General features: G+C 35.5%; 1 protein-coding gene across 1 annotated transcript in view; it reads right to left on the reverse strand.

The window, feature by feature from the left end:
• Positions 1-3862: 3862 nt before the first annotated feature.
• Positions 3863-13424, reverse strand: part of ZMAT1 (zinc finger matrin-type 1) — a 41958-nt gene continuing 32396 nt past the window's right edge. Inside the window, exons 5-6 of the mRNA XM_023508733.1 lie at positions 8790-8889; positions 3863-5223 (exon numbers count right to left, since the gene is read on the reverse strand). Of these exons, the coding sequence (XP_023364501.1) occupies positions 3897-5223; positions 8790-8889 (1427 nt within the window). The 3' untranslated portion in view covers positions 3863-3896. The remainder of the gene's footprint in view (positions 5224-8789; positions 8890-13424) is intronic.

Consider the following 13424-nt stretch of genomic DNA (forward strand, 5'->3'; position numbering starts at 1 on the left):
TTCAGTTCTTCCAATGTTTCAGTTTCTCTTAAACCTGTATTTTTTCCATTTAGTCAAGAAATAATGATGTCTTAGATGTGGTATTAGGGTGATGGTAGTGGAGACTGAGACAACTAAACATTAAGAGATATTTTGGTGGTATAACCAAGGGAAATTTGTAATGGTCGAATAAAGGATTAAGAGATGCTCAAAAATGGTTTTTGGCTCAAGCAATTGGATGAAGGTTTTACAGAAATGGTGGAAACTAGAAGATGAATAATTGGTAATGGCAGAAGCAGGCATTATATTTAGCTATATTAGGTTTGAAATACCTATTATAGAGTGGTGTAGGCATATCAAAGAAATCAATCTTTGAACTGAGATATAAAAGTATTGCTTAGACATTACTTCCTTTGGGAAGAGTTCCCTGATCACCTTCTTCCTATCCCTTTAAACTTATTATCCTTGTTACCCATAGCATCTTTCATCATTCCTGTCATAACCTTTATCAAATTTATTTTGCAATTGCCCATATATTGGTCCATTTCCTCTATTGGACTGTGAGCTTTTTGTGGAACAGAAGCTGTGTTCATTTTTTTCTCAGGTTCCTTCCTGGCACAATGCTGACAGTCAGCTCTTTTTTTTTCAATGCATGCATACAATTGTACAGTCAATTCTATTTTCCTTTTTTGAGACAGACTCTCATGTTGTTGCTCTAGGCTAAAGTGATCTGGTGTCAGCCTAGCTCCCAGAAACCACAACTCCTGTGTTTAAGTGATCCTCCTGCATCAGCCTCAGGAGTAGCTGGGACTACAGTTGCCCACCACAACCCCCAGCTCATTTTTTCTATTTTTAGTAGAGATGAGGTCTCACTTTTGCTTATATTGGTCTTGAACTCCTAAGCTCAAGTGATCCTCCCACCTTGGCCTCCCAGAGTTCCACACAGCCACTCTATTTTTTCTATAGCTGCACTTTTTGAAAATTACTTCCATATTTGGCCAACATTTGCCTTCTTTTACCTTCTAACCAGTTCAAGATTTATCTTTAAGAGCTATTTTGAATTTAAGTGCTTATCTTCAATATAGTTGCCTCAGATCATATATGACTTTATATCTGGGTGGGATATGGAATATTAGTCTTTCAAACAAAACATGCAATATAACCCTCAACCTTTTCACATGTAATATCTTAAACTATGTCTCCTCAAATATGTTTCTGTATTGAAATACCCAAATGTAGGATTTATTACTTATTCTATTAAATTTATCTTGGTGGATTCAGCTTTCAACTCCGGAAGTGTATCATTTTGGATACCACAAATGTACCAAAGTTGAGCTCTAGGAACTCGCCCTGACCTTCAATTAGAAAATGTTTTCAGGTTAGCATAAAGTTTACTTTATGGTGTAGTAAACATAAAATTTATTTTGGAAAAAAATGCTTCTGTTCTAAATTTTTGAAAACCGCTTCTAGAGCAAGCCACTGATGAATTCTCCAAGACTGTAATCAATATCACACCCTTTTCCTTATCCCCACTTACCATATCACCCTAAAATTTAAATGGTTGTAATTCTTAAAATTTTCATGATTTACCCACTATACATTAAAATTGTGTGCAGATAATTTTAATGAATCGCTGTATTCATTTTTAAAAGATCACCATAATCTTCATGAATATTCTTTTCTTTTCTTTTGGCTGAGGCTGGGTTTGAGCAAGCCACCTCCGGCATATGGGGCCGGCACCCTACCCTTTTGAGCCACAGGCACTACCCCTTAGTGAATATTCTTACATTGTTGTGAATGCTCCAGCTTTAAACACAAAATAAACTTCTGCAAAATAATTTATCAATTTAAAAAACGCTAGCAACTCAATTGGTCTTACCTTGTGCTTTCTGTGAAAAAGTACTAGTACATTCAGAAAAGAAAATTTACAATTTGTGGCTGATAATTCAGTCTACTTGTTTTAACTTGGTTCTTCTTTCCCTTCTCCTTCCCCTAGTATACCAGATGAGTTTTTAAAAGGGGAAGGGAGTGATGTTGTATCATGAAATAATCTTATGCCAAGTGTCATAGAAGAAAAGTTGATTTGCGAATGGCCTGACTCTCATTGGGACTATTCAACCAAAAAGGTATAAACCAAATCGATTATTATGCTTCAGCTCACATTTATCATTTTATTCAAATCTCAAAGAAAAAACCCAACTACTAAATGCCTTATCTAAATGCAGATATATCACCATCTGAACTTCTTTGCTTTTTCAATAGGATTAACACATAAAGAGACTATTATAAACTATTTTTTCCTGTTCCTGGTGACTCCATGTTGGAGTCCAGTAATATTCTCACAAGATCACATAGGAACTTGACATTGCAACTGAGATCAGAATCCCAGGATTTGTATTCCCAAGCCATTACACTTTTTGCTGTACCAGTGTTGCTTAAATGCTTATAGAAGGTGCTGATCATAAAAAAATGGAGCACCAAAATTAAAAATAAAATCATTAAAATCAAACAATTTAATGTAACACACTTCCATGGCCCTCTACTACTACAAGTTCTTCCTTCCTCAATTTCAAGTATTGAGTTTCTAAACTAAAACTGAGCTTGAGGTTGAATATTAAGTTTATCATAAGCAAGACAGAGAAGAAATAAAACTATTACAACATTATAGTGTCATCTCCCTAGAGGTATTAAATATAAAGTGTTTAGCTATTGCCCCTTTCATTCCCCCAAATCATCATCCTTGGATGGGAAATGATCATATACATAAAACAACATGTAGAAATTAAAACACTTTAATATAAACATTTCCAGAATATAGACTGATTTTCTATGAGTTTATGAGAGTTTTTTAAAACTATATATCATCTAAGTTTATCATAGACTGTTTCATTTTCCACTTTTAGAACTAGAAAATACAAAAATACACTGAAAGTTAGATTTAACAAAGAAAAAAATTCAGTCTAATTTGTTTCATACATTTTCCTTGGAGAAAACCAAGAAACATAAATTTATACACAACAACAATAAAATACCAGCAACACAAACCCAAACAGGGAATTAATTTTGCAATGCCTGGTAATTATCTTTTAAAATAAATTATTTCCAATAAGTAAATAATTCACTATCACAGCAATTAGATGAACAGAAGTAGAGACAACTTCACTTAAGGAAATTACATTATATGTAAGAAATATGTATTTTTTTTTCTTTTTTAAAGAAAATGATGGAAAGTAACTTGAGGAAAAGGCATATCGAATACTTTAACTTCACTTGGCTTTTGTTCGATATTAAAGTAACTGTCCACATAGAGAAATTCAAATAACATTAATTTTATGAAACCAAACCCTTCAACTTTGAGGGAACAAAACTAAAAGGTTCACAATCCAAGTATAGACTCATTCCAAAGCACCAATTCATCTGTCTTTTCTTCATTTATTTCCTTTTGTTAAGTTCTTCTTGTGTTCTTATGTTCTTGTTTCTCAGATACTAGGTTTAGCCATTATTTCTTGTAATTAAATTTTAAGTTTCACCAAAATAATCAGTTTTCCTAAACTGATAATGACTACTTTTCATCTGATCCTTTTGTTGTTGTCTATATCCATTTTCTTTACTTTGATCTTTGAGTAAACAAACCAAAAATTCAAAATCCAAGAGTAGCCTCATCTAACACTGACTCTTCCACCTTTTCTTCAACAGGTTTCCTTTTTTCCTCTTATGTTCTTCTGATGTTCTTAGAGGCTAGGTTTAGGTTTAATATTTCTTTTTCAACTCAATTTCAATTTTTACACAAAAAAATCTAAGTGTTTCTGAACTGAAACTATCTGCCTCTCCTTTTCTTCATCGGATATGCCTGTTTTTATCTAAATACATATTCTTAATTTTCTTCAAATCATCCTTGGGTAAACAAAACTAAAAGTTCAAAATCCTAGAATAGACTCATCCCAAAGCATTTCCTCTTCTGTCCTTTCTTTAACAGATTTCTTTTTCCCCTTCTTATGCTTCCGTTCTTCTTTCTCAGAGGGCACATCATGGCTTTTTTTCTTTTTTCGATGCTTAAGCTTTCCTGAACTGACCCCAACTTTATCCCCCTCTCTTTTCTTTTGACGAATGCTCTTGTCTTTGTCTAAATCTACATCTTCATAACTCTTTTTCCTTTTATGCTTGGACTGTTCCTTCTCAGGCCTTTCTTCACGTTCTTCCAGGTGTCGTCTTTTCTTCTGATGTCTCCGTTTATGACCTGCTTGGTCATCACTGGTATTGTTTTCTGAGGCGAGGTCCTTGTAAACTTCAGATTCTACACTATATGGGCCAGAGTTATTTTCTTGCTGATTAAGGCTCAAAGGTATTGGTTTTTCTGGGAAATAATCTCTGGTGAGTTGATAGTAACTACTAGAGTCTAGTCCCTGTTCACTGTCATGAGCTGGTAAACAATGAGGTATCTGGTTTTCCACTGTTTGTGAAATATTGTATGGTCCTGGATAGGTCTGAAAAGTCTCAAATGGGAGATTTTGCTCCAACATTTTATGTTTGGGGTTGACATCAATCATTTCTTTATATCTGTATGTTTCCACAGAGCTGTCACCTATCTTTCTAAAACAAGTCTTTGGCTCTAGTCCTCTGGCTTTCTGCACTTTGATGTAATCTTCAAGTTCATCTTGAAAAGAATCATATGTCCTCTTTGAATGAGCTGGTAACCAATGAGGTAATTGGCTTTCCACTTGTGAAGTATTATATGGTTGCTGGTAGGTCTGGGAAGTCTCAAATGAAAATCTTTGCTCACATGTTGTTTGCCTGGGTCCAGATTCAACCATTTCTCTGTACCCATGAGTTTCCACAAAGTTCTCTCTCATATTCCTGAAACAAGTCTTCGGATCTAGTCCTCTGGCTTTCTGCACTTTGATGTAATCTTCAAGTTCATCTTGGAACGAGCCATATGTCTTCTGTGAATGACCTGGTAAGGAATGAGGTAACTGGTTTTCTACTGCATGTGAAATATTGTATGATCCTGTATATGTTTGGAAACTCTCAAATGGGACACTTTGTTCAAACATTCTATGTCTGGGTCTATAATCAACTACTTCCCTGTATCCACGTGTTTCCAAAGAACTCTCTTCCATCTTTCTAAAACAAGTATTGGGCTCTAGTCCTCTGGATTTCTGCATATTGATGTAATCGGCACACTCATCTTGGTAAGATTCTTGTGTCTTCTTTGAATTCTTCACTAGATTGATGACAATGGATTCTCTGTAAAGAAGATAGGAGAAAATACTTATTACTAGATTATTTTATTCTGAATATTTTCCTTGCTCTCAAAAATATTAGTCAGAAAAACAACAAAAGAAACCAAATAAATTTTAAAAGCTTAGCTTATTATAAATGCTGTGAATCATGATTTTTTTTAATGCCTAAAAGAAGCAACAGGATAGTGAGATATCTTCCAAATACCTCACAATTTTTATGCAAAAAATAACTTTTCTCAGGTCTGGGATTACAGGAGGGTAGGCATAAAGGAGAAGACATATTTGTTACTATTGTAATACTGAAAATGTTAAGACATGTTGGGATGTGTGGGTAAGAACCAATAATACTTAATATCCTGACAGATGGTCTGATATGAATGTCATATCCTTCTCATATCCTTCTTAAAGTTTCAATTAGTCAGTTCCTTGTACAGATCTATAAATATGATAGGTACTTATTTGGAACCCCCAGATTTTTTTTTTAAGTCTAAATCTATAAACCATGCAATGCTACTCAGCCATAAGAAAGAATGAAACAATGTCTTCTGTAGCAAGTTGGATGGAATTGGAAGCCATTATCCTAAGTGAAGTAACTCAGGAACAGAAAAGTGAATGCTGCCATGTACCCACTGATAAGTGGGAGTTAAACTATGCTTATACAAGGACACACAGAATGACATAATGAAGATTAGGGAGTTAAAAGAGGGGAGGATGGGAAGGGATGAGAGATGACAAAGTACTTAAGGGGTACAATGTACACTATTTAGGTGATGGGCACACTAAAAGCTATGTCATTACCACTATACAACGTATAGATGTAACAGAGGTCGACTTATACACTCTAAATCTATTAAAACAAAAGAAAGGCCTGTAATATTGATAACAAGTCATTTAATCTGGTTGAACACGATTTTCTAGGCTTGTTTTCCTTGGTCATGTTACTGTTACTCATCAAATAAAGTTCAGCAATCAACAATTCCCCCCCCAAAAAAGTCTAAATCCTAAATCTAGCCAGAAACAGTAGCATGGGCTCTCTGTAGTTCTAGCTCCTTGGGAGGCTAAGGCAGGAAGGTCACTTGAGCCCAGGAATTTCCAGGCTGTAGTATACCAAGATGATACCTGTGTGTACACACTGAAATCCAGTGTGGACAATATAGTGAGACCCTATTTCTTTCCTTTCTTTCTTTCTTTCTTTCTTTTTCTTTTCCTTTTTTTCTTGAGATAGAGCCTCAAGCTGTTGCCCTGGGTAGAGTGCTATGGCATCACAGCTCACAGCAACCTCCAACTTCTGGGCTTAAGTGATTCCCGTGCCTCAGCCTCCTAAGTAGCTGGGATGATAGGTGCATGCCACAACACTCAGCTATTTTTTTGATTTTTTAGTTGTCGTTGTTTGGCAGCCCGGGCTGGATTTGAACCTGCCAGCTCTGGTGTATGTGGCTGGTGCCTTAGCCACTTGAGCTACAGGCTCCGAGCCAAGACCCCATTTCTTAAACAAAAACAGGGTCTAAATGTAGGTTAATTTTGCAAGTCACAAAATTTAACTCCTAAGTATTTTAACTCAAATGATATAAATATTTTCTACTTGAATAAAACAATGTAACAAAATATCATGTCTTGACTTTTTAAAAGCAATAAGCAAAATATATAATAGTTAAATGCCCCTCTGTCCTGCTACCTGAACTACCCAGTCGCCAACCGTCCATTCAATTCTCCTCTCCTTAAAATAATATAATAGAATGGATTAAACATTCATTGAGCTCCAACTATTTTTCTAGGCCAGGAACTTTGCACATATTATATTTCATCATCATAATCTTTTATTAGAGTTGTTGGTAGAAAGATAGATCTGATATTCTGGGTTTTTTCCTCTTAATTTTTTTTTATTAAATCATAACTCTGTACATTAATGCAACTAGGGGGTACAATGTGCTGATTTTATATACAATTTGGAATGCTTACATCAAATTGGTTAACAGAGCCTTCACCTTACTTACTTAATTATTGTGTTAGGGTGCTTATACTCTACTCTTAATAAATTTGACATGTACCCTTGCAATATGCACCATAGGTGAGGTCCCACCGATTACCCTCCCTCTACTCAATCTCTCCCCTCCACTCTTCTTCCCTCCTTCATCCTGAGCTATAGTTGTGTTTTATCTTTCATATGAAAGTGTGGGTGATTATATATTGGTTTCATAATAGTACTGAGTATATTGGATACTTTTTCTTCCATTCTTGAGATACTTTACTAAGAAGAATATGTTCCAGCTCCATCCATGTAAACATAAAAGATGTAACATCTCCATCTTTTTTAGGGCTGCATAATATTCCATGTAGGCTGCTTCCATGACTTGGCAATTATGAATTGGGCTTCAAATAAGCATTCTGGTGCAAATATGTTTGTTGTAAAGTAATTTTTGGTCTTCTGGATATTAGAAGACCAAAATTCCTAGTAGAGGAATTGCAAGATCAAATGGCAGGTCTACTTTTAGTTTCCTAAGTTTTCTCCAAACTTCTTTCTAAAAGGAACTTAATAGCTTGCATTTCCACCTGCAGTGTAGAAGGGTTCCCTTTTCTCCACATCCACACCAACATTTGTAGTTTTGGGATTTTGTGGTATGGGTTACTCTTACTGGAGTTAGATGATATCTCAAAGTGGTTTTGATTTGCATTTCTCTGATGATTAAAGATGATGAGCATTTTTTCATGTGCCTCAAGTCTCTTGCCCACAATGAAATGGGATCATTTGTTCTTTTCTTATTAATAACTTTGAGTTCTGCAAATATCTTCTCCCATTCTGAGGGCTGTCTGCTTACTTTATTTACTGTGCTCTTGGTTGTACAGAAGCTTTTTAGTTTGATTAGATCCCAGTAATATATTTTTGGTGTTGCTTCAATTGCCTTTGGGGTCCTCATAAAATATTCTCCCAGGCTAATTTCTTCAAGTGTTTCCCTTACACTCTTATGTATCTTTATAGTTTCATGTTTTAAGTTCAAATCTTTTATCCAGTAAGAATCAATTTTTGTTAATAGTGAAAGATGTAGGTCCAGTTTCAGTCTTCTACAAGTCGCCAGCCAATCCACCCAGCACCATTTGTTAAATAGGGAATATTTCCCCCAATTTACGCTTTTAATAGGCTATCAAAGATCAAGTGACGATAAGTGTCTAGGTTCATCTCTTGATTATCTATCTGGTATTCTTATCTAGGTATGTCTAACAGAAAGTCTTCTGTTCTTAACTACCAAACCTTAGTGGAAGACTGACTAGACCACTGAATGTCTGGAACTAAGGTGACCTTCCAGAGATTCTGTGAATTTATGTGGTTAGCATGAGAGTGATCCTTTAGCATCTCTCCAAAGCATACTGCTGTCTGGTCAGGAAGTGTACTTGATAGCCAGCTCTACCAGTATACTATCATGACTAGAGAATGCCATTAAGAATATTAGTGTGCAATATATCACAAATATTACCAACCATATCCAGGTTCATAGGCAAATGAATGCCTAGAATGTATTTGAATAGAAGTTCTGGTGTTTGGTGTCATAGAAACATTTAGGCAAAAATGCTTACCTAATTTGATGTTCACTTCCTTGCATGTGAGACCGGAACATATCTAAAGATGTAAAAGTGATACTACAAATATGGCAAACGTAGGTTCTTACACTAAACGCTGAAAAAACAAAAGATTCAAGTTAAGAATGTCAATATGAATACACACAAAATCACATAATGTTAGAACTGAACAAGAATTTATTAGATATCATCTACTTAAAATTTCATACTAAAGATAGGGCCCAGAGAGGTCAAATGTCATGGTCAAAGTCACAGAGCCAGTTAGTAGAAAGGTTAGCCTCTCAGAGTCCATGTCTCTTAATTTAATACTCAGAATTCTTTATACTACACCATATTGCTTCTCCAACCTTGACCTCTTCCCTACAAATCTGCTATCTGCCTACTTACTGTTGCTACAAGGAGTTACAGTGGCCACCTCAAATTTACCATGCCCAACCAAACTTTGCCTCTGAATAGCTCCACTAACCTCTTTTTGTTTGCTCTTAACTCTCTTTCCACTCAACCAAAAGCTGAAACATCCCAAAAAGTTAGAAATAAGAGCAAATTTGTACTCTCTTACCTGAATTCAGTGTAGTGAATTAGTTACCAAAAGTAATTTCCATAGATTTAGAAAGGAGAGAGGTTCAGTAAGCCCCACTCTCAGGATAAAAGCTGAAAGCAAAATTCTAAAACAAAACTACTAGTTACCACTTAAAATAAGTCAAGAACGATAGAAGAACTGTACACTAGCGCTAACCTAACTATTTTGCTTCTTAGGTAGAATCAGAAGCAGAGGATAAATTAATTTTTTTTTTTTTTTACTACATCCACCTTCCACTTTGTCTTTGATCAAAAGAAGCAAAGTAATAAATTTCATGAGCCAAATACAGATACAATCCCACCCTAGGAGGGAGTCAATAAGTTGGTGGGTGCAGAGATTTTAGGGATAACCAAGGTCTTTCTTAAATGGCTGCTTCTTTTAAATCAAATAGCAAGCTAATAATTTAAAGGAAGTTAATTGAGTATACTGGCCATATTTGAAGAAAGATTATTCACAGAAACAGAAGACTATTGGCAAGGAGAAAGAAAAATGCTGATTTAAAGACTCTGCTCTCTACTGACACATTGTGGGCCCAGGATGGCTCACTAGGTTATGTCAAAATCTGAACGAATGATTCCTCAAAATTATCCTTTGTCTCCAGGTTGATTTCACACTCACCATGTTGATTTCTGTTAATAATTTGTTTTCCCATATTCTTTGATACCAATAAAAGGATACCATGGACAATAGACGTCAAGAAAAACTGAGAACTAGAAATATGTAACTCTTTTTACCATAAATACCAGAATAACAATAGGTTAACTTAAATTACAATGTTTCCCATCTTCTCTGATAAGAATAATCTGGGGTATTAGTTTAAAATACATATTCTTGGTTTCCTCCCTTGAAGAACATAATTCACTCACAGCAAGGGGAATTTATATTTTAACAAGTACATCGAGTGATTATCAGAGACTTTGTGAGAAATACTAAGGATCTATCCAGTTCCTCAGTTATTTATCAGCCTCTTTGAAGTCTGTTTGTGTTACTGAGTCCTTGATTTGTGCTCATCAACTCTAAAGATCATGGATTTCCTGCAAAGCTAAGAACCAAACCCAGGACTGTCATCTTCCTAACAACCCTTTTCAGGAAATACTTATCTTTAATTTATAGGTGTCAAAACTAAAGCTCAGATGAACTTTACCAATACTATATATTTTGTGGGTACTCAAGTTATGTAAAATAAGCAGGAGTGGTTATTTTACATAAATAACTGGTTTTCTCTAGATTAGTGGTTCTCAATGTTGATTTTACATACAAAATTGTGTAGAGATTTTAAAAAATATTCATATTACAGCTCCACAACAGACCAATTAAATCACATTCTCTAGGGTTAGAACCAGGATTTCTCACTTTTTGAAAGCTTTCCAAATGATTTTACTGTACAGACATTATTGAGCACCTGTTCAAGATTACTGAGCAATAGTCTTCATTATGATTATAAACTCAGATTATATTTCAGAAATTCTATATATTCATTTAGTACCTATAATTTTAAATTTACTATATACAGTGTCCTCCTCAGTTCCTTGTTTGTTTCCCCACAAATTACATCAGAAGTAAGATTCTAACAGAGATAATATAAGGGCTCAGAAGAGCTGCTGGTCATATATGAAAGATCCAAAGGCAGTTCTAAAACTGGTCTGATTACCGTTAACTTAGTCCTTGGCTTTTCCATACACTGATGTTCCTTATCTTTTTCAAGGACATAAACATCTCAGAAAAAAATACATGAAAACTGTGTAAATTTTTTTCTGTGAAGATATGAAGCCTATTCATTGGCCCCAAGGTCAGAATTGCTGATCAAATCCTTGTGACCTGTCTCCATTATGTTTCTTACACTTTCCGTTCTTTTATCCCCAAGACTGTTCCTTGACCCTATCCTGCTTTTGGCTGTCGTGTTCTCAGCCCTATTAATATTCCTCCTTTCTGACTTCAGCAGAAACTCAGGCTTCTTTGCTTCTTGCACCTTTCAGAATCTTCCATAACTTAACACTTTGGGGGCCCAGAAGTGCATGTATTTATAGTCTAACATTGTAGTTCTCAATTTTGGCTGCATATCAGAATCACTTGGGTAGTTAAAAAAGAGAAAACAAAACACTATGGCTCGGTGCCTGTGGCTCAAGCGGCTAAGGCGTCAGCCACATACACCTAAGGTGGCGGGTTCGAATCCCCAGCCAGGGCCCGCCAAACAACAATGATGGCTGCAACCAAAAAATGGCCAGGCGTTGTGGCAGGCGCCTGTGGTCCCAGCTACTTGGGAGGCTGAGGCAGGAGACTCGCTTGAGCCCAGGAGTTGGAGGTTGCTGTGAGCGTGATGCCATGGCACTCTACCCAGGGGGATAGCTTGAGGCTCCGTCTCAAAAAAAAAAAAAAACACTAATGCATAGGTCACGGAGATAGTAATTTAATTTACTGCACACTTATAAATTTGACTCAAACTGCACAAATGCAAATCACATAACCAAAACATATATATCCCTGTAATATTCTGAAAAAAATAATTTAAAAACTCTTAAATTTTTTAAAATTTCAGATTAATATGATGGTACACATGATTAGGTTACAATGTTTGTATTTTTTAGGTAAATTCCCTGTTATAGCTGTGCCCCAGACCTAGAAGGTGTGCCATATCCCCCCACATTGTGCCCATTAGGTGGGAGTGCACTGATACTACTTTCTCCTTCCTTCTCCCTCTCCCCACAACTTGAATTGAATTGGAAAAACTCTTTAAAACTTTAATTGAGTAGAGGGATATGACAAGAGCATTAGGAGGTCTAAAAACTCCCCACATGATTCTAATTAATAGTCAAAGTTGAGAACCACTGGGCTAGTATCTTATATGTGGCATAAAACAGTTGAGAGTTACATGTAAGTAAAACTGCAGTTGAAAGTTCCTCTTTACAAGAAAAATAGAAAATGCCCAATTTTCCTGTTTTTAAATTATGACAGGACAAAACATTTTTAAAAACCTGCATTTGTTGAGAATTTTTTCTGTGATGAGAACTGTACATATTACTTTATTTCATCATCATTCAATCCTGTAAGTTGCATTATTTTCATTTTATATCTGAGGAATCTGAAGTGCAACTGGGCAAGGGACTTCAAGTATATCTCCAAATCTATGTTCATCCCTTTGCACAATATTGCCTTTCAATAAACAATTAGACAATATGAATTAAGATAAACTATGTACTCATTACCATATAAAGAACCATATAAGGAGGATATTGCAAAATAAAATATAATTTCTTATCTCAATGATGCTAATTCACGTGAGAGGCTATAATTGATATAATTATCAATGAAAAGTAAAGCTTAAGAGATATCAAAGAAAGGGGAGAATACCAAGAGCTATAGTAGTGAGGGAAGTTAGGATGGATCTTGGAGAAAAAGAAGAATCTCAATTATAGAGAAAGAAGATTACGGCACCCTAGGGGATGAAAATAATATCAGGTATGGCAAAGACAGAAATAAGCATATGTGTCGAATCTAAATAATCTGTTCAAAAAATACTGAGCACCTATGTGGCACCAAGCATCATATTTGATGCTAAGGATACAAGATCAATAAAACAGCCAGGCTGCCCACAAGTCCAGTGTGAGAAAGATTATGTGAACAAAGGGTTTCAGTTTCATCTGGTAAAAGCAAGAGAGGTATGCTGATGATGTATGGGAGTGCAAAGAAGCAGAGAAATTTAACACAATACAGTTCTGGTGAAGAAAGTCTACTGGAAGAGATGATGCCTTAGCTCAGCCTAAAAGGAAGAAGTACTTATAGGAACTTCTTAAAATTTGGAACTATTTTAGAGTTTAAAACAAAACAATGAAATTGGAAGAGGCAAAAAGGAGTCCATCAAAGAGAGACCTAAATGTTATGCTAAGGAGCCTATATTACTATTCTGTGTTCTCAGAAATGTTGAAATGGTTTAAGTAATAAATGACAGGGTTAGTCAATTGTGTGTTTTAGATGAATCTCTCCTCTGGCTGTAACACAGAAGATAAAGTTAAGAGGAATAAGCCTAGTAGTAAGGAGACCATAGTTAGGAGGGA

This window comes from Otolemur garnettii, unplaced genomic scaffold (genome assembly GCF_000181295.1).
Source record: "Otolemur garnettii isolate 467f Iridium unplaced genomic scaffold, OtoGar3 scaffold00268, whole genome shotgun sequence".
NCBI classification, from domain to species: domain Eukaryota; kingdom Metazoa; phylum Chordata; class Mammalia; order Primates; family Galagidae; genus Otolemur; species Otolemur garnettii.